The sequence below is a fragment of the Macrotis lagotis genome, chromosome 4 (genome assembly GCF_037893015.1).
Source record: "Macrotis lagotis isolate mMagLag1 chromosome 4, bilby.v1.9.chrom.fasta, whole genome shotgun sequence".
Taxonomy (NCBI): Eukaryota; Metazoa; Chordata; class Mammalia; order Peramelemorphia; family Peramelidae; genus Macrotis; species Macrotis lagotis.
The window spans coordinates 207,984,547-208,011,035 of record NC_133661.1 but is presented as its reverse complement, the minus strand read 5'-3'; the positions used below and the strand labels follow the sequence as shown (position 1 = coordinate 208,011,035).

The following is a 26,489-nucleotide window of genomic DNA, read 5'->3' as shown; positions in this document are numbered from 1 at the left end:
GAACTGCAGGGGCATAGCTGCAACCTGAGTCTGCTATTGTTCCCCTACTCATAGGGAGAGCAGGGGCAGGTATTGACCATGTAGTCTTGGAGACCTACTCATAGACTTAGTCAAGATATCTATCAAGATTTCTCTGATAGAGAAAAGGAGATCCCTTCTAAAGCATCATCAGCAGGTTGAGTCTGGGTTCTAGTCTAACTGGAGATGTGATTATCATAATTAATGCACAGGAACCAGACTTCAACTCTCTCTAGGACCCCATTTTATAGTAACTAGAGCTAATCTCAAAATTCTAAAGCGAAAAGTCCTTCATAGGCTATCTTGTCCGGCCTCCTCATCTTTCCAATGAGAAAATGAAGGACTGATAAAATTTTGACTTGTCATCCAATGTTAGAGGTCCCTCATATTCAGTCATGATGCCTTCTCATGTACTGTGTCCTAGATTTCCCTTTGTGACCTCACCCCACCAAGAACATTTTCTTCACTTACAATGATTACTGGGAACTTAGAAATTTACTGGTCAGATATCAGATCTGTCCAGACTTTCCTAGCATATTTCCTTAATGCATGCGTCATTGAAAAAAAATAGGTGTGAGTTTATGGGGGGCAGAGCGGGGCAGACTTTCAGATGCTGAACCTATCCACAACTCTTATTTAGCCACCCTAATCTCTGTATCCCCCCTGAACTACAAATCCACACTTTAACTCAAATTGAGTCTCCTTAGTTTGATTTAACCAATTCACTCACCCTATCTTCCATTCATAACCTCATTACCCCAGCCATGTATAAAACTACTTGGGCTACAAGTACATGTCTCTCTTGAACATACCAAACTGACATGCTCCTCTCTATCTTCTGTTCTTCTTTGCACCAACCTAGCAACTCTTGTTGAAAATCAATCATCAGGGGTGGCTAGGTGGCACAGTGGACAAAGCACCAGCCCTGGTGTCAGGAGTACCTGGGTTCAAATACGGTCTCAGACACTTAATAATTACCTAGCTGTGTGGCCTTGGGCAAGCCACTTAACCACATTTGCCTTACAAAACCTAAAAAACAAAAAAAAATCAATCATCATTTATTAACATGGCAAACTCTGGGTCAGGAGCTAGGGATGCAAATACAAAGATTAGTCCTGATGCCAAAGAGCTTCTAGCAAAGTCTAACCTTAGTCCACAACCCTTTCTTTAGCACATTCAGGGATTAGTTCTCCCACAGTTGTCTCTACTACTTATAATAGACATATGCCCCAAGGCCTTCTGGCAGCTGCAAACAGGTAAGAGTGCCCTCAGCTTTGGACCCTAACTGTATATCTTTTTCTGTTAATCGCAAATTCTACCAGATAGTAAAAAGTCTCAACCATCCTCAATATGAGGGAGATTATGCAGGGGCATAGAAGCTTCTGGAAGATAAGACCTTTAAGTCAAGCCTCTGACCCTGTGTAATTATAATAATAGGTATACAATTTTCACCTACTTGTCAGGACCCTGAAGATATAAAAAGGACAAGAAAAATTGTTAGAGGGACCATTAGCACAAACAAACCTTTCAGGAAAGGAGTAAGAAAGAACTCTTGCAGAGACAAAATGCAGAGTACATTATCTAGAGATACATTGAAGAAGTCTATAAATACCTTTACATGTGTGGAGTCATTAGATCATGAGAAGGCAGTAGAGCATGATTGACCCAGTACAACAAAAAGGGAAAGACTTTACAAACTCTTACTGACTTTCCCCAATAGTCTGACATGTTAAGACCGGTAATATTGCTCTTTTAACCCCTCCTTCCTTCTCCCTTCTCCCAGAATTAAAGGGAGATTGATGAGTCCAATTAGGAAGGTTGGGCAGTGGAGGAAAAGTCAGTAATTATTAGCAAGAGTTCTAAAAAGAACACTAGTGTCTCTATAGACAATATTTTAAAATTCTTCAATCTCTGGTACAGTGCTTGGTTAGTACATTATTCCATGATAGTTGAGTGATGTGCTTTAGAAGGTGTGGAACAAGAGAGACAGACAAGCCTTCTTTGTGGCAAATCAATGGAGTCCTGGAGAGTCTGGTTAACCTGGGGGTCTTTCTCCTTGTGTATGTGTTTCCATTCGTTTCTTGTGTCCCTCAAGACAATCTTGTGCATTTAGCTATGCTGTAGGCTTCCTGAGTTCTTAGGTATGGAATACCCAGGTGTATCCTTGACAGCATCTGAATCCTGTCCTATTTACTGAAGCATGCCCATGGAAGTACAAGCATCCTTTTGCATATTTTAATGGAGGGAGAAAAGGTTAATTCCTTAGGGAGTGTTGCCTTAACATTTGTTAGTGCTCAAATAACTACAAATGATATTTCCATAGATTTCTTCGTTCATCTGAGACAAACTAGCATTTGTCCCAGTTAAGTATTAGCTTTTACTAAAGTCCTACTTCAATGCCTCATTGTCTCATAGAGTTAGTTATCCCTGGGGACTCAAAGACTATTCCAAGAAAGAGTAAGTATTATATATCCTATCAAACTAGAAAGACTTTGAGTATAAATCTGGTGATGTGGATTATATCTGTCATATGAAGACAATACTAGCAAAATTTGGAAAGTTGACAATAGTTCTTTTGCAAACTTTGATGGTGTCCACACTGATTAAATCACAAATCCTTGAAATATTGATATTAAAGATGTTTATCTTATATTGCATGAGTGATATTAACAAACTCAAAAGCCAATAATTCACTCATTTAGCTAGGAGTGAAGAGTCAAAGGTCTTCTACATATACTGAGTCAAGTGCTAAAGGAGATACAAAAATGAATGTTATGAATTATGCCCCATTAAAAAAATTTATAACTGTGAAGAAGATTATTATCAATCCTCTCATTTTACAGTTGGGAAAACTGAGGCAAGTAGTTTACCATCTAATATATGGAGATAAGGAACATACACAGGATAAATATAAATTTTGTGATAAGAAAAGCATAAAGTACTCTGAGATTAGATAAGGGAGAAATTATTTTTAGCTCAGGGAGGATTCAGGGAAAACAATTTGGATAACATGTCACTTGTTGGTATTGAATGATCAATAGTTAGGGATAGAGATAAAAGTATTTAATAATTGAATTTGGCGGTTAGAGTGTGACAAAACTAAAAAGGTAGGCTGAAGCCAAATTGTAAAGGGTCTAAAATGCCAGACTGATGAAGTAAGGCTTTTATTCAGGAGGCAATAAGGAGCCATGGATGATTTCTGTGGAGTGAATGCATGGTATCACACATGGGAAATAGGAAGACCAATCTGTTATCTGCAGGATGAATTAAAAGGTGCAAAACTGGAGATTAGGGATAAGAAAACTAACTAGAAGACTACTCCAGTTATTTAGGCAAGACGTACTCAAAGCATAAACTGTGAAGTTGGTAACAAAGATTAGATTCAGTACTTTAGATCAAGAGTAATATAAACCACAGGAAAAGTGAAAGGAGAATCTATGCATGTTTTAAATACAGAAAAAAGTTATAGAATTTTCTAATAAAAATATTTATTTGCATAATAGCTTAATTGGTTTTGTTTCAAAAGTATGCTGGGAAAGGTTTAACAACTAGGGTTAGGGAAGAATGCACACTTTTAAGTTGAATCTGAATTATTAATATTTTTCTCCATGACATTTTTAAGTCTAGACAGTAAATAAAAGAAAAAGCCCCAACTGTGGACTTTTCTCATTTCTGAGATGTAAACACTCATATTGAATGTTTAACAACCTGCTCTGTTTTGAGCTGACTACAGCCTGAACTTGAATTTTGTTTTCATAGATCTGTGATCTTATCAGTGTTGGGAACTGCCAGAGAAATCTTCCTCTACCAATTCAGTATGGCACCTTCTCTGCAATTTATAGTCTTAGCAAATACCTAAAGACAGACTTGCCTAGAGTAACACAGACAATGTGGGTCAGAGGTGGGATTTCAATTCAGGACTTCTGATTCTGAAGGCACACTTGTATTCACTATACAACTATAGATATTATATAATAATATTTATTCATAAAAATGGTTTTAACGCAAATTCACAAAGTTTTAACACAAAGAAACATTATTTAGGAGTCATAAATTAAGGTCCAAGATCAGCTGATAAAACAATATATACCCATAGGATTCAGAAAAAAAACATATCAATATGAGTTCGGAAGAGACCGTTATCCTAATTTCTATTCTAAGCTTTCTATTTTACTTGATGAGTTTTTTAAAGTTATAATGAACTGCAGCTCCACAATTTTTCCATTGAAAAGAGGAGGAAAAAAAATCTCCTCCAACCCCTAAACAAGGTAGGGATACCTTGTCAAACATGGGGTAGTTGATTAAGAATGGGGAAGAAGAGAATATTTGTTCTTTCCCTAAATGAAAACCTTAGAGAGGGGAAGAGATGTCCTCTACTGTGCTAGAGTAGCCTATTCTCTCCAGGGCATTGAGGTTGAACTTATATTCTTTAATAAAGTAACTGAATCAAGTGGAATTTGATCAGACCCATGCAGTCCGTCCTCCTCAATATACTCCTAAACAGTTTGTCAAGACATTTCTCCTACCTATGGCCCCTACTTTATTAAATGATATTTGAAGTGTTTCCCCTCTCTGAGAAAACCTTATATCCTTGGCATATATTTGCATAATCTAGTTAAAACGATCTCCCCAGTTTCCTTAAATGTCTCTCATCCTAAAACGGTATCTCTAGAAGAAAAGAGAATGCTTTGTTTTCTCTAAGGGAAAAAACCAGGAAGAAATATGGTATCCTGTATTGTTTAAGAAGCTAGGCAAAGCTGTAATTTTACATATTGTTTTATCTTACATATTTGAAGTATCTTTTAAATGGATTGATAGGATGTAACTGTTATGTTTGGGAATGTAGAAATGTGAGAATGGAATGCTGCAGTGAATGTATTTTAAACATGATGGATTTTAAAAATAATTCCCCATTTGTTGCCCCAGGAATTTATTTATTTATTTTCTTGCATAAGAAACTTAAGGGTGATAAATTTCCAGTGCTCTTGTGGTGGAAGGCTCCACTGGAGCCTTCAAATTAAGGGTAAAAACTGTCTGGTAATGCTGAATTAATCAGGAAACTTGCAGTGTCTTCTGTCCCCTAGAGGATAGGATTATAAAGCAGTAGCACTGTCCCTAAAGGCTTCTAAAAACGAAGGAGTTCCGATGAATTCCCTCCATTTGTCTTTCAGTCAAGCACCGATATAGGAAACTCCTTATTTAGAATAATTGGTCAAAGAGGAAGAAGAGAAGCATTAAAGTCCCATGAGGTCTTTCCTATGTATTGTGCAAAAATTATCAGCTTTCAGAGAATTAGAAAACAATATGAGAAAGAGTAAGGCTCAGTGGAAGCTGACCTTGTGGAGGCAGACGTGTGTTCATTTTCTGCCTTGACAAGGGTGTGTGACACTTGAAAAGTCATTCAAGGTAGCTCTGGAAGAGTACAAATTGACCTGTGTTTGTAGAGAGATCTTCCTTGTCCAAGAGTCCTCTAGAACAATGAAATCAGAAATCCAATTCCAGTCCCTATTGTAGTTTGGGTTTTTAGGAAGTCCATACCTAAAAATATAATAAATTATGTTTGGTATCATTTCTTTTAACTCAAACATTTTTGGGGGATCTTTCAGTATTTCCATCATCATTATAAATTCCACTTCTCTGTATAACCCTGTAGAAAGGTGAAAAAGATGTAGTAGCTTGAGTTACAATCAGGAGTATGTCATTGATTACACTAGATGATACATTAAAAATAAAATAAACCCGTATTACAGGTTATTTCCTGTCATTTGCATCCTAGAAAGCAAAATTTAAGTCAAACTTTTGATTTTACAAGTATAGGATACACACTCTGTCATTGCAGGTCATAGCCTACATAGTCTTAGAGTGAAGACTCGAATACTGAGAGGATAGATTCATGGCTTGGGTCACAACCAATATAGGTCAGATCTTATTACTTGCTATTAGGTCTTCTGGTCTTTTTTAAAAAGGCTAATTTAGCCATATTGCTTCTCAAAATATGGGATCTGAAGGATGAGGAAGAAGAGTTGGGAAATTCCAGTTATTGGAATTATCTTTTTATATGGTTTCCAGATAAATATAAGGTTTTTTCCCCCTATGTACACAGATAATCATAATGTAATGGAGAAGGCATCAGACTGAGAATAAGGAGGTTGTCAAAACTGAGAGGGGCAGTTGATAACTCAATGGACTCATCTATCTACCTGAGTTTAAATCTGACCTCAGACACTTTCTAGCTGTGTGGCCCCAGGCAAGCCACTTAACCCTGTTTGCCTCAGTTTCCTCATTTGGACTAGAGATGGAAATAACAAACCACTCCAGTATCTCTACCACGAAAACTCCAAATGGCATAAAAAAAAGAGTTGGACCCAACTGTACAAAGAAACAAACTGAAGCAAAGAGGATTAAGTGACTTGTTCAGGATCATACAACTAGAAAATATCTGATGCTAAATTCAAGAAGAATCAGATCCATTGCTCTATCTAGTACACCCCTTTTTGGATATTGGGGGTACTTAGCCTTCTCAAATATAAAAATGAGGCTGGTAGAAAAAATGATCACAATGCTTTCTTCTAGATCCTGTGACTGTACTAAAGTGATACCCCACCCAAGAGAGTCCAGTTCATCCTTTTAGCTGTGTATACTTTTCTCCTGTCATTTACTATTGAAGAATGGGGGAAATATTGTTGGCAGGTATAGGAAAGTTCAGTATGTTTTTTCAATCCCTGAGCAAACATACAAGGTTTGTTACATGCAATATGTCATGACCAGGCACAAAAACCTAAAAAAGTGAAAAGGACCATCTTGAAAACTATTCTTCTCCTCCCCCCCCCAAAAAAAAATTAAAATAGAATAATTAATGGTTATCCAGTTCTCACACAGAATTTTCATTGTGTCTGTGTTACATACCAAATAGGAGACTTGGGGATTACAAAAAGACCAAACCTTTGTCTTTCATATTTAAAAACTCAACCCCTGAAAATAAAGAATGAAACTATGTGCTTGAGCTATGGGGCTGATCATCTGCATGGCAGGCCAGATTTTTCCAGAAGAAAAAAAAGAACAAACTTAATTTTTAAGGGAAGTTTAGATTCTCTTTAAAGGATAAGGAGAAACTCTCTGAATCCTTTTTAAATCTGAGGAGTTTGCAGCTTTTTGTGCCTGTAGGGTTTTTTGTTTGTTTGTTTGGATTTTTTTTTTGCTCCCCACTGTCATCTGGCCCTATTTGTTTTTCTTCTGTGAGAAATAATGCCCACAATCCCTAGTACTTCCTTTTGATAAAGAAAGAAGTTGCTCTTACTAGAGGTGAATTTTAGTACAGAAAGGGTAGAGAATAGCATCCATATGTGGGGATTTTTTTGGTTGGTGGCTTTGATTTTTAGAGTTTTTTATCTCTGTCTTTTCTTTTCCTTAAGCATTGCTAGAGAAAAGGTTTTATCAAGGTCTTTGTGATGAGCTTGTTTATAATGAGTGGATATTAGTAGAGCAAATCTAAGTGCTTATCGCTAACAGATGATGGAAGGAAACATATGGCGGGAAGAGAAATATATATTTGTCCAAGCAATGTGGCTTGTTAACACTCCCACACTCATCATAAACTCTGTTTACATGTACTTACAACATTCTGCACATCCGCTTTTTGTATCAGAGACAAGGGGAAAATTAAAGTCACACAATAATTTCTTTAGTCTGCAAGTCTCAAATTGTGCTCATTTGGTCAGAATTACCAAGGATTCTGAGATTTCAGTTCAAATGGTTCTTAGCTAAAGGGACAAGTTGGAAATAGTGGACAGTCATTCTTGGATTCAAGAAGACCTGGAATAACATCCTGCCTCAGACATATGCTAATTGTGTGATAATTGACAAATCAATTAGCCTTTCTTAGAGTTGATTTCCTCTTCTGTAAAATGGGATTAGTAATAACAATTCCTTCACAGTATTGTTATGAAGATCAAATGATGTGTTTGTGTATTTGAAAGAGAAAATGAGAGACAAAGCATTTGAATTTTTATAAGTTCTAGCTATTGTCTTTATTCTTACTATACTGACTGTGAGACTGCACAAGATACATCATCATCATCACTAAAACTAGGTGGTACTGTATATAGATAGGTGCTAGGTATAGAGTCAGGAAAATCAGAGTTCAAATCTGACCTCAGACACTATGTGACCCTGTGCAAGTCACTTAACCTTGTTTGCCTCAGTTTCTTCATTTGTAAAATGGGCTGGAAATGATAAATCCCTCCAGGATCTTTGCCAAGAAAACCCCAAATAGCATCACAAAGAGTCTGACAGGACTGAAATGACTGAACAATAACAGATAATCCCAATTAAAATATGCACTGTGATATGAACTTTACAAATATGATCTCATTTGTTCCTTATAACAACACTATGAGACAGCTTCTTTGATCACCATTTTAAAGTTGAAGAAACTGAGGAAGATAAAAGTATTGTTTTTGTCTTTCATTCTCAAAGAACACCAGAGATATCACAAGGGTGATGTTTTGACTTGTGTGTGAACTGAATTCAATTACATGATTCACACAACTAGTAAGCGATTTGGAGTAGATTTGAACTCATGTCTTCCTGACTCCAGGTCTGGTGCTTTATTCACTGTGTCATCTAGAGGTTTCAATTAACCTCTCAGTGTCTGCTGTCAATTTTCTAAGACTACATACAAGCAGCCAAGCAAATACTTAACTATGTGGATAGAAGGTCATAGAAAGTCCCTATACCAAAGAAATTCCAAGTCTTATTAAGAAAAAAAAATTCAGTGTGATGTGGGGGGGGGGGGCAGGGAAGAAAAAAGCTTATTATCAGTAGAAAATTTGGTTCCAGTTGTTTCTCTGGACATTTATCAGTTGAATGACTATGACTAAGTTACTGGATCTCACTGGAGTCTTCATCCCCCAAATGAGAGGATAGTAATATCTCACTGGGTAGCTGTGAGGATTAAATGAGATAATGTATGTAAAATGCTTTGCAAATCTCAAAGTGCTCCATCAATATCAGCTATTATTTCTGTTCTCCATCACCATAATCAGTGTTCTAATTGACAGCACTGCCAGGGTGAGGGACTTAGAATAAGTCCATGGGATGTAGCTTGTCTAAACAAATCTTTCCAGCGAACCTGTACATTAGGACAAGAAGGGAAATTGGAGGATTACCCTCTCATTTCTATAAAGTTAAGTTTGGGAAAAATAGAATTCCATGGGTTTCATTGAGTCTCTAAGTCCACATAACAAAATCACCAACAATTCTTCCATATTCAGCAGTTTCTTTAAAAGGGATGGTCATGGACCAGGAACTCAGAGACCATATGAAGAGGTGCTCAGAGAGGAATAAATCTGTATGATGCTTTTCAAAATAAGCCTATTCAAACATTAATATTCAAAATACCACAAAATACTGAGGAAGAACAGCAGAAAAAGTATTTATCAATGCCTGACTATAGTCTAAAAACTCCTTCCTCTGATCTAGATTTTCTTTTAAAAAGCAATTTATTTTCATATGAAATATTTAGTCACAAAATCTTAAGAGCTGAATTCAGTCTACTACAATCTAATGTGCATTAATTATTTGAGACAACATGGCATGATGGATAGAGTGCTGAAATAGGAGTCAGAAAGACTTGAGTTCAAATCTTTCTTCTGGTACTTCCTGCTTATATGACTCTGAGGATTCAGAGTAAGATGGGAATTAGAGTCCCTAGAGTCATAGGGTTGTTGTGAGACTTAGTTGGAATAATGTTTCAGAGACTATTTTAAATGAACTATCTTTGCTGTAATCTCATTCTTTTCATCTTAAGAGTCTGGATAGAAATTGTCCTGGAAATGCAGGGTTGGTGTAATATTAGGAAAACTATTAGTATAATTAATTATATCAATAACATGCCTATCAGAAATCATATGATTGTATCAATAGATGCTGAAAAAGCTTTTGACAAAATACAGCACCCATTGCAACTAAAAACACTAGAGAGTGTAGGAATAAATGGATTACTCCTCAGAATAATAAGCAGTATCTATCTGAAATCATCAACATGCATTATATGCAACAGGGAGAGGCTAGAGGCATTCCCAATAAGATCGGGGTAAAACAATGATGTCCATTATCACCACTAGTATTCAATGTTGTATTAGAAATGTTAACTTTGGGGTGGCTAGGTGGCACAGTGGATAGAGTACCGGCCCTGGAGTCAGGAGTACCTGAGTTCAAATCCAGCCTCAGACACTTAATAATTACCTAGCTGTGTGGCCTTGGGCAAGCCACTTAACCCCGTTTGCCTTGCAAAAACCTAAAAAAAAAAGTTAACTTCAGCAATAACAGAAGAAAAAGAAATTGAAGGAATTAGAATTGGGAAAGAAGAGACAAAACTCTCTTTGCAGATGACATAATGGTATACCTAGAGAATCCCAAAAAATCATCTAAAAACTAGAAATAATTACCAACTTAAGTAAAGTAGCAGGATATAAACCCTCATAAATACTTAACATTTCTCTATATGACTAGCAAGATACAGCAGAAACAGCTAGAAAGAGAAATCCCATTCAAAGTAACCTCAGATAATATAAAATAGCTGGGAGTCTACCTGCCAAGGCAGACTCAAAAACTTTTTGAAAGTAATTACAAAACACTTTTCACACAAATAAAATCAGATTTGAATAACTGGGCAAATAGCAACTGCTCATGGATAGGTCAAGCTAATATAATAAAAATGACAATTCTACCAAAAATAAACTATTTGTTTAGTGCCCTACCAATCAAAATTCCAAAAAAATTACTTTAATGAGTTAGAAAAAGTCCTAAGTAAATTTATATGGAGAAATAAAAAGTCAAGAATTTCCAGGGATCCAATGAAAACAAAAGTGCAAAAGAAGGTGGCTGAGCCTTACCAGATCTAAAATTATATTATAAAGTGTTAGTCATCAAAACTGTCTGGTATTGGCTAAGAAATAGAGTGGTGGATCAGTGGAATAGACTAGGTGCAATGGCAGGAAACAATTATATAGTAATCTGCTGATTGATAAACCCAAAGAGTCCAGCTATTGGGATAAAAACTCTCTCTTCGATAAAAACTGCTGGGAAAATTGGAAGTTAGTATGGAGGAAACTTAGATTAGACCAACACCTCACACCCTTTACCAAGATAAGATCAAAATGGATACAGGATTTAGAAATAAAAAACAATATTATAAGCAAACTAGAAGATCAAGGAGTAGCTTATCTCTCAGATCTATGGAAAGGGAAGCAGTTTATGACCAAGGAAGAGATGGAGAACATCATTAAAACAAACTAGATAATTCTGATTACATTAAATTGAAAAGCTTTCCCACAGACAAAACCACTGTAACCAAGATCAGAAAAACAATGTAGTCAATTGGGAAACAATTTTTGCAACTAGCATTTCTGACAAAGGACTCATTTCTAAAATATAGAGAACTGATTCAAATTTTCAAAAAAAAAGCCATTCCCCAATTGACAAATGGTCAAAAGATATGCAAAGGCAATTTATAGCTGAGGAAATCAAAGAAATCCATAGTCATATAAAAAAATTGCTCCAAATCATTACTTATTAGAGAAATGTAAATTAAAGCATCTCTGAGATACCACCTGACACATCTCAGACTGGACAATATGGCCAGAAAGGACAATGATCAGTGTTAGAAGGGATGTGGGAAATCTGGGACACTAATACAATGTTGGTGAACTCATCCAACCTTTCTGGAGAACAATGTGGAATTATGCCAACAAGGCAACAAAAATGTGCATGCCCTTTGACCCAGCAATACCACTACTGGGTCTATACCCTGAAGAGATTATGAAAAAGGGTAAAAACATCACTTGTACAAAAATATTCATGGCAGCCCTGTTTGTGGTGGCAAAGAATTGGAAATTTAGTGAATGTTCTTCAATTTAAGAATGGCTTAACAAACTGTGGTATATGTATGTCATGGAACACTATTGTTCTATTAGAAACCAGGAAGGATGGGAATTCAGGGAAGTCTGGAGGGATTTGCATGAACTGATGCTGACTGAGATGAGCAGAACCAGAAAAACACTGTACACCCTAACAGCAACATGGGGGTGATGATCAACCTTGATGAACTTGCTCATTCCATCAGTGCAACAATCGTGGACAATTTTGAGCTATCTGCAATGGAGAATACTATCTGTATCCAGAGAAATAATTGTGGAATTTGAACAAAGACTATTACCTTCAAATTGGGGGGGGGGGAAGCTATCTTACTATGTAATTTTGCTGTCTCATACTTTTTCTTCCTTAAGGACATAATTTGTCTTTCATCACATTCAACTGAGATCAATGACCAAATGAGATCAACCATGGAAACAATGTAAAGACTAACAGAATGCCTTCTGTGGGGGGTTGGGGTTAGGGTTAAGAATGGGGGGAAAATTGTAAAACTCAAAATAAATAAAAATCTTTCTAAAAAAAATTGGGGTGGCTAGGTTGCACAGTGGATAGAGCACCAGCCCTGGAGTCAGGAGTACCTGAGTTCAAATCTGGCATCAGACACTTAATAATTGCCTAGCTGTGTGGCCATGGGCAATCCACTTAACCCCATTGCCTTGCAAAAACTTAAAAAAAATTGTTCTGGAACAGGTCACTATCGTGCTATTATTCTCTTCAGCCTTAATGTCCTGCAAACTTGTCAGGCAGATAAAATGACTACTTTTTTAGAATTGAATACAAGTTTAAGGACAGAAACTCATCTTCTTTAGTTTTGCTGAAAGCATCTTCATATCAACTGCTCCAGCAGACAGGATTGTGGGCATGATAAGTATTCTGCCCTATTCTCATATGGTTTTGATTTTTTTCCCCATTAGGTCACTATGTTTTGAAATCCTTAGTCCACATAGATTAGAGCTAAGTATTTCATAGAGCAACAGCTATTAAAACTGTTTTTCTTTCATTTTTATGGTCAATATTTCATCCAGTTGAGTACAGGCACCATGTTTTATCAATGAAAATGTTCTGACCTATTTTATTTATTGCTATCTATATTTGCAGCAAAGTATTTGTCATCTCTTGGTTTATGAAAGATAATAGAATAATAGATTTAGAACTTGAAAGTAACTTAGGGACCATCTTGTTCAATTCCCTCGTTTACAGATGGGTAAACCAAGACCAAAACGGATTAAGCTATTTTCGCAAGACAAAAATAGTTGGAAGTTGGCAAAACTGGGATTCGAAGCCAGATCCTCAGATTCCAACCCTTGCATTCATACCATCATACCATGGCCCAGGATGATATAACATGCAATTGGATAAGTATATCAAGAAGACTAAAGAGAACAGCTAATGGGATCTTGGAAACCTCTCTGTCCAAAAATTTTTAACTTCATAGCCTCTTCCAGCCTTCTCCCTTATTTGTGAGGAAACTGCAGTGATGGGGACGCCAAGTGACTTATCCTAATTAGTGGCAATCCTGATAGACCAAAATTCCTGTCTTTGGACTTCCAGCTTTGGACTTTTTCTACCATACCACATTGAATTGTGATTTTATTCGTTCATTCCCCTCAAAAATAGGATCACCCATTGAACATAAATACTAGTGTAATCTTTTTTGAAGACCTGCCTAATCTTTTATTGATAGTATTACAGATTTTTGAGTTAGATGGGACCTGGAAGTCATGTTGTCCCATACTGTTATTTTACTGAGAAAGAAACTGAATTCCAGAGATCTTACAGGAAGTGACAAAACAAGGACTTGAATCCAGGGCCTCTGACTCCATATCCACAATTCTTTCCATAGCCCCACCTTATGGAGAGTAGAGTCTGGCATTAATAATATGTCATCCCCCCCTACTCCCCAAAAAGAGGGAAAGTGAAAGAATTCAAACAATTATTCAGATTGCCAAATGTAAACTGTTAGCATTATGAAATTAATTTGAAAAGTAAATGTAAGGAAAGTCTGACTCACTACATAGATTTCTCTCATTGCCAGTATACTTTCTCAAAATGTTTTCCAGTCTGTACTTCTTAAGATGCTTTTGCATAGAATGCCGAGTAGGGATTTATTTAGCATATTGTTGCTGGGTATATGTTTTCCCAGACATTCATAGATTTGTGTTTTTCCAGAAAGCTGAATGTTCATGATAAAACGAGACAGATAATGATAAATAAGCATCTATGTAAGCCTAGCTAGAAGGAGGAATGGAGACTATTAGCGCCCCTCCTGTGAAGTTAATCCGGTTTCTTTTAGCTATTTCTTTATTAGTTAATGAGGTCTTGCAAAAATGTGTGTCTGAGCTGGTGTTTTAGCATCCTTGCCTCTAGGAACATCTTCAAATATTCATAAAGTAGCTAGACCGACTGAAGGTGCATTAAGAATGAATTTAGTCAACTTCAAATGTGGGTGGTCGGAAAACTACTGCTGAAATAGACTAAATAATCATTCTCATTGGCATTTCCAGATCATCGGCTCTGGGCACAAATGTAAAATATAGCAGGGGAGAGGTATTATTTAATATAGCTAGAACTCTTAAAGTGTAGCTGTTTCCAGCTTTGATCCTACTTCCCAGTCAAGAATTCAGTTTGTGTTTGAAAAACTAAATAATTCAAAGCAAACAGTCATCAAATATAGACTGAATGGTTGGGTCCCACCCAGAGCAGGGTAGCAGTGACCAAGTGACTGATACATTCTCCCTACCCACAACTTTAGTACCTCACAGCAAGAAAGCAAAGTCAGAGGATACCCTTAAGCGCTTTAGATTTCAGATCTTAGTTTGAGTTCCCCAAAGGCTTCTTCACCAGAGTTTCCATGACATAGTAGATAAAGATATTTACTCCAGGTTCTCCCACTATGGTAGAAAATGGTCATTGGGCAATGAGTGACCCAAGGAGAAAAATGGAAGGGAAGAACAGATAGATACATCATCTGTTATTAAATGTGGTCAGCCTGTAACTGCCCCCACACACATCTTCATACATTTCTCAGACTGCCTGTGGTCCATTTTTGTGTCTATTTTTTTTTTTGGTGAGGCAATGAGGGTTAACATCTTACCCAGAGTCACACATCTGGAAAGTGTCAAGTTCCTGAGGTTGTATTCTGTCCAAGGTCCTCCTGACTCCAGAGCTGATGCTCTATCCACTGTATCACCTGCCCCTTTCTTTTTGACATCTAAGATAGTACTCCATAGATGGAGTACTGGAGTGGAAACTGGGAAGACTAGAGTTGAATCCTGCTCCAGGCAATGACTAGTGTGTTAATACTGGGCAAGCCACAAAGTCTCTATACATCAATTTCTTTAATCTCCAAAATGAGAGAATTGGAGTAAAAATTTCCTTTCAACTCCAAATCTAAAATTCTATGAGCTTAAATGTTTATTTTAACCTAATTTGCATATGTATGAACACACTAGAATAAAATTAGTGTGTCATAATAGATGGAATGTGAGATTTGGAATAAGAAGATCTGGGTTCAAATCCCATCTTTCATATTTGCTGACTATATAAGGGATAGGAATTAGACCTCTGATTTCACTGATACAGGCAATTTCCTACATGAGAAAACTACCTCTATCAACACAGGAAATCACTTTCTCTACAATTTGATAGTCTTAAGAGAACTGCCCAAAGGACTAAGAAGTTAAATAATTTGTCTCAAATAGCTAATATGTGTCTGAGACAGGATTTGAAGCCACATTTTCCCTATTCCAAGACTTATCACACTTCTTTTCTAATAGCTATATCAACAAATCCTATAGCTTCTAAGTATCTTAAGTAACTTCATAGAATTCATCTACTGAAACATGGATGGGTTGATGGAGGGAGTTCCCACACAGGGAATCAGCCATGGTGATAAAATCATAGCTTCTTCCTCCTAAGTGAATAAATATGCTAAGAGGGATGTGGAACAAAAAGGAAAGAAATATGATTTTCTGGAGTTTTAACCCCGGGGGGGGGGGGTCCTAGTTATAGCATTTTCAATGTAGAGTAAGAGGGAATTTAGAAGCCTAATAGTATAACCCTCTTATCTTAGAGATCAGGAAACTGAGATCCAGGGAGGTTAAGTGACTAGGAAGCAAGTGACAGGACAGAGAGTTGAGCCATGATCCTCTGATTTCAAATCCTTCCTTGGAAAGTCTCTGCCTCTGAGAGGCACAATCACAGGAAAGGAAGCCAGTCAAGTGTCTTTTCTTGAGTGTGATTTATATACAGAGAGCTTTGGTCCATAGCAGGAGTCCTCAACCTTTGTGACATCATGGACTAAGTTTTGCTGACTCGATGACCCATTGTTCTCAGCTCTGTTTGTAAATCAGTGTTGGAGGAGGTTTCCCCCCAGTCTGCAGCTTTTGTATTACCTGCTATTCATCATGTACCCCTAGCTGTGATGTGTGTTCCCCTACCCATTAAACGTCATGACCCTGCCTCCTTGGGGAGGAGCTGAGATGCAGTAGCCCATCGCTTTTACTAATGTAGGCCATCCAAATTGTATTTATCTCATTATAAAAGTTATCAATAAAAGTTGACTCCATTTCAAAATATTTGCTGATCTCCAGTGTTGCCACCTTGATGTATTTTAATAAAACCCTTTTAATTCTCTTCATCCTCATTAATCAGGATGAAAGTGGAATAAAGAATTTTTCTTTAACAGACCCCCTTGGGCAGACTTTTGAAGCTATAAACCCCTTCTCAGAGTAAGGTTCTAAAATGCAAAGAAAACCAATTATATCAAAATATTTTTCAAAACAAGTTCATGAATCCCATGTTAAGAACCCCTAGTCCACAAACTCATATAAAAATCTTTATTTACTAAGCATTAAAATTTTGTTTAAATATTTTTGTTGAGAAATAGAATTTATTTTATTTTAAGTGCCCTGAGTATATCTCTAAAAAGATTCTCAAGAAAATCCAATATGCCATAGTAGAAAAATCAGTATATTTGCTGCCAAAAGACCCATTTAATATCTATGTGATCTTGAGTCAACCATTTAACTTTCTGGACCCCAATTTCTCCATCTATAAAATGAGATTGACATTCTTCTCACCTCTTGGCAGAGAGGTGGTGGGCTTTAGGTTCAGAAGGAGACATATGTCATCAGAACCTATCCAAGGTATACTTAAGACATAAAAGACATAAAGTAACTCTATGCTTATATCCCCTGTGTATGGGGATATAGGAGTAAGGAGAGGAGAGGAGGAGAAAAGTTTACTGGAAAAGAGAGAAAGGTGAAAAGTGACAATCATATAAAAAAAGAATCATTAAAACTTCTATATTAAAATTAGTTTGAGAGGCAGCATGCATAGTGGGAAGAGAGAGAGAGAGATATCTGTGGAGAAGATCTAAAAGAAAAAAATTACAAAGTGCTCTAGACTTCTCTCTTAAAATTCAAGTTACAGATGAGGTGGCAGCCTGCACTGGTGAAAGTTGTTTCTCCACCAAGAGTTCTCCACATGGATGAAATCACAAACCTACAACTAAAAAAGAACAAAGAAAGGGACACCATTTTAGCACCTATCCTATCTCACAATCATGTTGTGAAGATCCATTGAACTGTTGTATACAATGATGTTTTCTAAATTGTAAGCCTGAGTTTCCTCATTTGTAAAATTATATGGAGAAGGAAATGGCAAACCACTGCAGTATCTTTGCCAAGAAAATTCCAAGTGGAGTCATGAAGAGTTGGACAAGGCTGAAAATGACCCAACAGCAACAACTGCAGAAAAGCACTGTGCAAACATAATATTTTAGTATTAACATTATGATTCTGTGATTATGATACTCCTTTTGCTATAAGCAAAAGTTATTATAACTAAGTCCTTATTCTACAAAAGAATCAGTGAACTAACAAGTCTTCCTTGTATCATTTTACTTTATAGCCTTTTCAAGAAAGATCACATCCTAAATAATGTCATTGGGCATTTGGGTCAATTACCGTGCCTGGCCTCTTGTGATAGTAAAGTTACTCTAGAGTAGGGATTGTGTCACTTCTTGTTGACAATCTTCCCACCTACCTTGTCTCCTCCCCAAACCCCAATCAGATCTGAGTGACCTAGGGGTTAGGAAGATATTTATTAAACACCTACAATATAATAAGCATTGTCCATGACCTCAATAATTTTATATTATGTATGCCAAGACTAAAATAATAAGTTATCTAGTTTAACCCTTAAAAAAACTTCCTGAAAAACATCAATAGCCCAGAGATAGCCCATCCTGAAAAGCACTAATAGCCCAATTTTGGAGACTCTATATACAATACCATTTTTCTATGTGTCTTGCTCTAAGGACCTTTAGAGTCAGTATAAAATGCAAATTAATAATTATTGCTCTAAGCCTAATTCTGCTCCTCTCAAATGGAATACTTTTACACCTGTTTTTGTTTTTTTTTTGGTGAACTGATCCCATCATCTATCTTGTTTTCTCTTACAGGTGATTCACATAACAGGCCGGTTACGTCTGAGAGTGTCATTGTCCCATGGTCGGACAGTCCCCAGCCAAATAATGGGTCTCGTAGTGGTTGCTCATGCTCTGCCTCCTCCTACAATCAATGAAGTCCGGATTGACTGCCACATGTTTGTCACTCGAGTAAATATGGACCTCAATATCATTTACTGTGAAAATAGGTACTTCATTTTCCTTTTTCAGTATTGATGTGAATCTATGTATCTTCTGCCTTGCCTTAAATCCCATTTTCCCATGGTGCATTGATAGGGGTTCTTAATAGCTCTTTGGACTGACACCAAACATGCTTTTTACTTAATACTTACATTAGGGTTCACAATACAATGAAAGAAAAGCACCAGGACCACCTTGCTGTAATGGAAACCCTGATTGACTGAGAAGCTAAGGAGAAGACAGGATGAGGTTTAGTCCCACTGATGAAGCAATCTAGTGAAAGGTGTCCTGCTGACACCCCAGCTGGGTCTCTTTCCTGGCTATAACGTGAGGTCTCTGGCCTCTTAACTGTCAACATTTCAGAAGAGCACTTAAGTACATGGAGTACAAATGAGGAAATAAAGGAAGAGAGAGGAAGAAGAGAGGAGAAGGGAATTTGCAGAAACTATTAAGTAATACCACGTAATCCTGAGGATTTCACTCTTATAAATTAAAAAGATGAGTCATCCCATAAATGATTTGGCAGCTATTCCCCATCCCTGAGCTCTTAAAATGAATTTTCTATTTTTTGAAAAGTTCACATCTTCCATTTATGGCATTAATGAAAGCAATGGTGTACTGGACACAGAACTGGCTCAGAGCAGGGAGACTTGTTCACATCCTGCTTCTGACACCTTCTGGTTCTGTGACCCTAGACAGGTTGTTGCTACCTATATAGTCTCTAGAATCACTGTGAGAAATAATGAGTCGTTGTGGGCAAGATGTCACCTAGGATATGGCATCACATATAGTAGGTATCTGATAAATGATGCTTTAATTGAATTGAACTAAAATTGAGCATTTTATTTGGGGCCAGAGAATCTGGATTCCAGACTCTGTCCAGTCCCTTCACTGACCATTATACTTTGGGGGAAAATCTTTAATTTCTCTCAACCTCAGTTTTCTCATCTGTAAAATGATTGATTTAGGCTAGATGACTGACAAGGCCCCTTCCAGCTCAAAAATCTATGATACTCTGACCCTGTTTTCTGGGAGCCAGTGTTAGCCAGGACAAAGCAACAGCATCTTCTCACTAAAGATAAAGTGATCAGGAGAAACATCCCTATTTAAAAGGAGATGTGTATCTGATGACACATCTGATCAACTGGATATGAGAGAGATTATGATGAACATAGCTGTCAACCTGAAAAGAGGATAAATTGAGCGCAACTCAACATTTATTAAGCATCTACCATGTAGAAGACATTGCCAAAATGTGGAGAATAAACAAAAATAGTTTCTTCTCTAGAACTTAAAATAGAATTACTTCTTCCATGGGTTTATATTTTAATTTTTTTAAGAGGCAGATAGATGGATTAGATAGAGCACTAGGAGAGTTAGGAAAAACTGAGTTCAAATTTGGCCTCAGACAATTACCAGCTATGTGAACTTGGGCAAGTCACTTAATCTCTGCCTATGAGATAGCTAGGTGACTCAAGGGATAGAGGGTTGGACCTAGAATCAGTAAGACTTGAGTTCAATTCTAGTTTAAGACATTTTACTCATTGTGTGATCCCTTGGTGACAAATTTAGCTCCTGTCTGCCTCAAAGATGAGGATAATAAGAAAATAATAATAATTGCACCTACCTGACAAGGTTATTGTGATAATAAAATGAGATAATATTTGTAAAATGTTTTTTTGTAAACATTGAAGCACTATTTAGAAACTAGCATTAATTAATTAAAACAACCATAAGATTTTTAATAATAAAAAAATTGAAGTTTCTATGTCACTCACAAGGCTGTTGTGAAGATCAAATGAAAAATTTGAAAAGCATTTATCATAGTGCCTGACAGCTATAAATGCTTGACCCTTTCATTAGCTTATAATTATTGCTTAAAGCTTTTAGTTTATTCCCTAAATTTTAGTTTATCATTATTATTCTATTTCTTATTCATCATTCTTATTCAAGCCTATACTTGACCCTATGTAAAGCAGAGTCACTAATTTGGAATTATTTGGAGACCTAGAACTGGAAAGGACTTCAAAAGCTATCTTTCTAGACCTCCTTGCTTTACAGATCAAGAGACTAAGGCATAGGGAAGACAAGTGGGGACTTCCCTGAGTTCAAACACTGAGTAAGATTTGAGGGGGTGGGGTAAGGATGGGGAGGAAAGGAACCTGACTCCAAAACCAGCACTTTCTCTGGGAAGCCAAATTGCCACCCTTGGAACATCAAGGAAATTTCAAAGAACCCATCACACAACTTCCTTAAATGACATACTGGTTCCCTCTACTACAGGAAGAGGAAATTGCCTGTGCTGAAAAATCTTTATGGTTTTGGTAAAATTCCCTATTATCCTAAAATACCACTTTATAGTTTTAGAGAGAATCAAAGTGAGCTCTTTTTAAGAACCAATCAAACCAAACCAATCCTACTTTGGCCAAGAATTCTATTTTAATCAAAACACATTTTTAGAATGACTAGATATTGGGTAAGCCACTGAGAAGATGTGTGTGTGTGTGTGTGTGTGTGTGTGTGTGTGTGTGTGTGTGTGTGTGTGTGTGGTGTCATCCATCATTATTCATGAGATCCAAGCTTGGGTATCAGACCTCGACAACTGAACTCTAAAATAGTGTCTTGGCTTCTGAAACCATCTCCTCTTGGAAACGAGTCCATTTTGGACAGATGTATAAAAAGTAAAAGTAAATCTGATCAAAATCTTCTTTGAATACCTGAATAGGTCGACTTTGTTCCTTTAAAAATAAAAATAAATAAATAAGCATGAGGATCAAAAGGGGGCAAAGGAAAGGAAATCAATAAACAAAAATTCTGAGAAACAGAATCTGATCCTGGGGGTTAAAGGGAAGGATGGAACATTTCAAAATGTCTGTGTAAATCAAACAGGTTCCCCCAACATGTTTTTCAATTTTGGTTCTATTTTCCTTTACTCCTGCCTGAGGACATTGACATCTGGACAATCAATGGAAGTGCCTTATACACACACGTACTATAGAACCCAGGCCAAGGGAAGAAGCAAAAATGGCTTAAAACTTTCTATATGGAATCAACCACAAAGTCCCAGTTAAAAGGGCGAGGAGTGAAAGCTGAGTTCCCAAATGGCTCAGACTAAAAAAGATAACACCCCCAGGCATCTGTATGTCTCAGCATTTAAATTATATCCCTTGAAATGTCAATTTGGACTTTGTGCCAAGAAACGTTTGGGAGCTCTTTTTCATGAAAATACCCAATAGAAGACCAATCTGTTTAAATGAAAGGTGTCTCTAATCATTTGGTAAAAACATAACATGTTTTTATTTTATTATATAACCTTGAATTATCTTGGCCTTTAATGAGGATATTTGCATTTTTGTTGATGCTCTCTAATTTCATGGAATCATGTTGACTAAAAGGCAGTTCAACAACAAGGAAAAAAATGCTGCTTCATCTTATTTCCAAATTACTAAAACACATTAGCTTACTCCCGTATATTTCCTGTTTGTGTAAGATGCAAATATTCATTATATTATAAATAATCTTATCTCTGCAGATTTCTCCTTCTAATAAAAAGTTGCAACTTCCATAGATAGATATATTTGGTGTAATGAAAAATGTTTCAATGGACTTCTCTTTCTAAGTCATTGATGGTGCCTATATTTTTCATCCTTTTTAAATTATAGCCTGTGTGTGTATCTGTTTTTTCTCTGCAGGATTAGTGATTACATGGATCTGACCCCTGTAGATATTGTAGGGAAGAGATGTTACCACTTCATCCACGCTGAAGATGTGGAAGGAATCAGGCACAGTCACTTAGACTGTAAGTACATCCTTTATGTCAAAATAACCTGGTCTGGTACTTTCATTTTGTTCTGTTTGGTTTCAGTTCTACTTTTTCCCTTTATCATCTTGGTGAGTCCTTTTCTCCAAAAGAAAAGTCAGGAATCTCTCCAGAAATGAAAGGTGTAAAAACTCTACTTCTTTCACAATTCAAATTGAAACTGGAGTCTGAGGACCAGGGGACTTGGATTTCCAGGTGCTTATTCCAAGTGGAGTCCAGAAGACTCTGAATTCAAATCAAGCCTATGGAACACTGGGCAAATCACTTAACCCTGCTTGCCTGCATTTCCTTATCTGTAAAATGAGCTGGAAAAGGAAATGGCAAACTACTACTGTATCTTTGCCAAGAAGACTCCAAAGGAGGTCTCCAGGAGTCAGCCACTAACAACATCAGCACCAAGCAATAAACTGCAAGTGGACTAGCCCTTAAAGGGTATAGGGGAATAGAGAATAAGAAAGTCTAGTGAAAGGAGTCTCTGCCTCAGCAGATTGGTGTGATGTTCACCTTTCTCAAATAATATCAATTTCTGTGCTTGCAGCCTCATCTCCAAACATGCTTGGGGGGAGTAGGGAGGAGGGGAGAAGATAAAAATCCAAATAGGTGAGAATCACATAAAAAGCCCTGTTTATCTTTCCTTTTTAAAATGGGGGGTGGAGGTGTAGGGAAACAACAGAAGGGAATAAATAGTTCCTAGCATATCAAAGTGTTGCCTCTGTCCTTTCCCAGTTACAACCCAGCTCAACTACACTGTCTGTTCACTTTGTTTCTGGAGAGAGGATTATTCAGATTAACAGATACCTCCATCCCCCTTCTCCTGGGGGGGTAGAAACCAATCTCAGCTCTTTGAATCCGATCCCAAGATCTTGACCCTGAGATTGAACTCTCTGGCAAATAAGATAGCTGAGCATATGAGCAAGGCAGAACCAACTGTGTGAGAGCAGTAACCTACTGGGGGGGGGGCGGGTTTCACAGGCAGTTTTCCTAGGTCTCTCCTAAAAGATGGCTGTGCAGATGCTCTAGGAGCCATTGGGGAAAGATCCCCAGAGTCTCAGAAGGCCAAGAGTCAGTCACTTCATAGTCCTTGAGGGAGTTTGGGATTTCCATCCCCTCCCCCCCTTTCTGCCCATTCTAGGGACTCTTATTAAAAATGTAAGCTCATACTATTAGTAATAGATCTTGCAGTACCCTTTAGAGCTCCTAATTCTTATCTGGAGTAGTAAATTAATTTGGGGTGATAAAATAGACTGAGAAATTTTAAACAATTTCATTTGATAAAAACCAACAAAATAGACTGTAGCCGTGTGCTTTTGTTAAGCAAAATTGGCTTAAATTTTTTTTTACTTTCTTTTTCAATTGCCTACCTGAAGCTCATTTATGAAACATGAAATTTAAAACCCTAAATAGCATCCAAGAGCTACAATAAACTCACACTTCCCTTTCCTTAAAAAAACAAAAAAAAATACACAAAACTGGTGGAAAGAGGGTTGGTCTTAAAGTCAGAATGCCCTAGATTAAAGTACTAGCTCTGATATATGCTAGGTTTATGACTTAGGTTAAGTTTTAACTTTTTAGTGCCCTTGGCAATTCCCTAAGACCATAAATTATACACACAGTGATGATCTGGTTAAGACCAAAAACATCCCTTGCATTCTACCCTATACCTTCCCCACTGTACCCCCAAATTTAGCCATCTCTCTTATCTGTCTTTAATAGTGCCTACTATTGAGGTGGCTGGGTGAAGCATTGGATGAAGTGTTAGAATTGGCATCAGGAAAATACAAGTCTCAAATTTCTGAGTTTCAATTTTCTCATCTCTAAAATGGGACTAATCACAAGTTTGTTGTGAGGATGGTGAGAAAACAGCTTTAAAGTTGTTGAAAACTTTTAAACATTATAGAATTGCTAGCTGATATTATTACTACTATAGGAGTAATATTTTTAGATATATAGGGCCAAGTTCATTGTGTTAAGCTCTCTAGGGAAGTACTTCCTTGTGAAAATAGTATCCTTTTGTATGAATGCTTTTCATCAGGCTTCATTCTGAGCAGGTTTGTGACTTAAAGAACACATTTGCTCCTTTAGAATGAATTTGCTCCTTAGTTATTATGTATCATTGAGGTTTATGTCTCCTCAATTAACTAGGAAAAAATATTAATGATTCTCTGGAGAAGAAACATTGGGTACTTTGTAGCTGAGATTCAAGACAGAAGGACCTTTGGAGGAAAGCATAAATATACTTTTGGACAAGTTCAGGCCAATGTTCTGGAATTTGCAAAAGACATTCATGGACATTGTGTCTCTATTGTATCTGGATGGATTTTTTTTCCAATTTGGAATCCTAATTGAGGTCTAAATTTACAAACCTGATACTAACAACTACAAAGAAACTTGTCATCCTTAGCTATTGTTTGGAAAATGTCATACTATCTCTCTGGGATTTGATTTACAGCTATAGTACAATTCTTCAGAACAGTGAACAAGGGCCGTTCATTTCTTCCCATTGAAAGCAAAAGGTCTCTAACAAATATGTTGGATTCTCTTCTCCCAAATCTATTTTTATCTTATTTCCAGCAGTCAAAGTAACCTGAGATTTGTAAAAATAAACAATCATTCCCTTCATAATGATTGATCCCTATCCCCTGATTTTTCTGGGTGTCTTTCTCCTTAAACTACAGAAAAGTCTGCTTTCAAATTTTGTCTCTTCATTATTTCCTTTGGTTACTATTTGGAAAGAAAATTCCTTTTGTCATTCAAGCTTTTGCTTTGTGATTTTGCCTGCTTGCAATGATTGAGCTCACCCTTTTAAATCATACACGCAACTTCTAATTTTGGGTTCTTTTAATAACCTTAAACACATTAAAAACAAATAGAATGAGTTGATAATTCCAAACAGTAAAATACACTTCACGTATTTAGCTATCATGCTGTGGAATAACTCCGCAATGTCAAGTATCACACAATTAGTAAAACTGTAGGGGGAAAAAAGAAGTGTTTTGATCCTGAAGAATTTTGATCCTAATCAGATTGAAATTTCCACGCTCTTGTAGTGTTTAATATCTTCAATCACAAAAAAATCAAACTGATTCCAATGTCGAGAGTTTGGGGGGGGGGGTTGCATTCTGTGACTGAAATAAAATGCTAAAATATACAGATGCATCTAATTTTTGTACAATAAACATTAACATCATTATAAAGTAAGATTAAGTCTAAATGTGTGCGGTGGAATGACTGATGTTTACCTAATTCTGAAGCCAAAGCCAGCCTAGTAACAAAATGACAGGGTATGTAATAGGTGTTGGTTTATAAGCAAGGGAAAGAAAAGGCAAAAGAGTAAAGATTTAACACAGCATCCAGCTTGTCCTAAACCCTAGGCCATCACTGAGAGAGGTCTCACTGGTGTCCTCTTGCCAGGAGAAGGTCATGGTGGCATAGAAGCAGTGCAGAAATGAGATAGAATTCTAATAAAAAAAAAAAGGTTTTTTTAATGAATCATTCAGGGTTTCTTCCTTTGGCACAAATCCTATATTTTATTCAGGAAAGAAAAGTTTTAGTGGTTTGATAACAGTCCTGATGTTTTGGTGACTTAGTCCTCTTCTTGTTATCCATGAAAGAATTAAAATCTCCTGCTGTTTTTATAAATGGATCAATGCCCAGGCAGTTTTGGGGAATGACATGGGCATATAGAAATCCATGACATGAAGTCTTCTGAATTGGTCATTATGTTAACCACTCCTGTAGATGGAGATTGGGGTAGGAAGAGAGGTAGGTAAGATAGAGAAATAATACAGAATCTCAGCTACAAGAGATCTTCAGATAAATCTGAAAAGCAGCCCCAGGATACTAGAATGGTTATTCATTAGATTACCCCAAAATGTTCCCAGGGCTCTCATTCCATGAAATAGAAAAGTTCCCAAAAGTTACATGCCAAGGCAACTTTAGCCTATATTCATTCTTTCTGCAAGGCTATTATATTTCAGACACTTTGTTGGGTACTGGAAAATGTTGAATTGCTGGGACTTTTTCAAGGCTTCATACTGATGGCTTTGAGAACTTTTTCATAATAGG

The 26,489-nt window shown here is 36.8% G+C and overlaps 1 protein-coding gene across 1 annotated transcript in view; it reads left to right on the top strand.

The window, feature by feature from the left end:
* The window catches only part of NPAS3 (neuronal PAS domain protein 3), a 1,122,614-nt gene that overhangs the window by 1,058,790 nt on the left and 37,335 nt on the right, over nucleotides 1–26,489 (top strand). Inside the window, 2 exon segments of the mRNA XM_074235345.1 lie at nucleotides 18,419–18,612; nucleotides 22,297–22,403. Coding sequence (XP_074091446.1) covers nucleotides 18,419–18,612; nucleotides 22,297–22,403 — 301 coding nt within the window.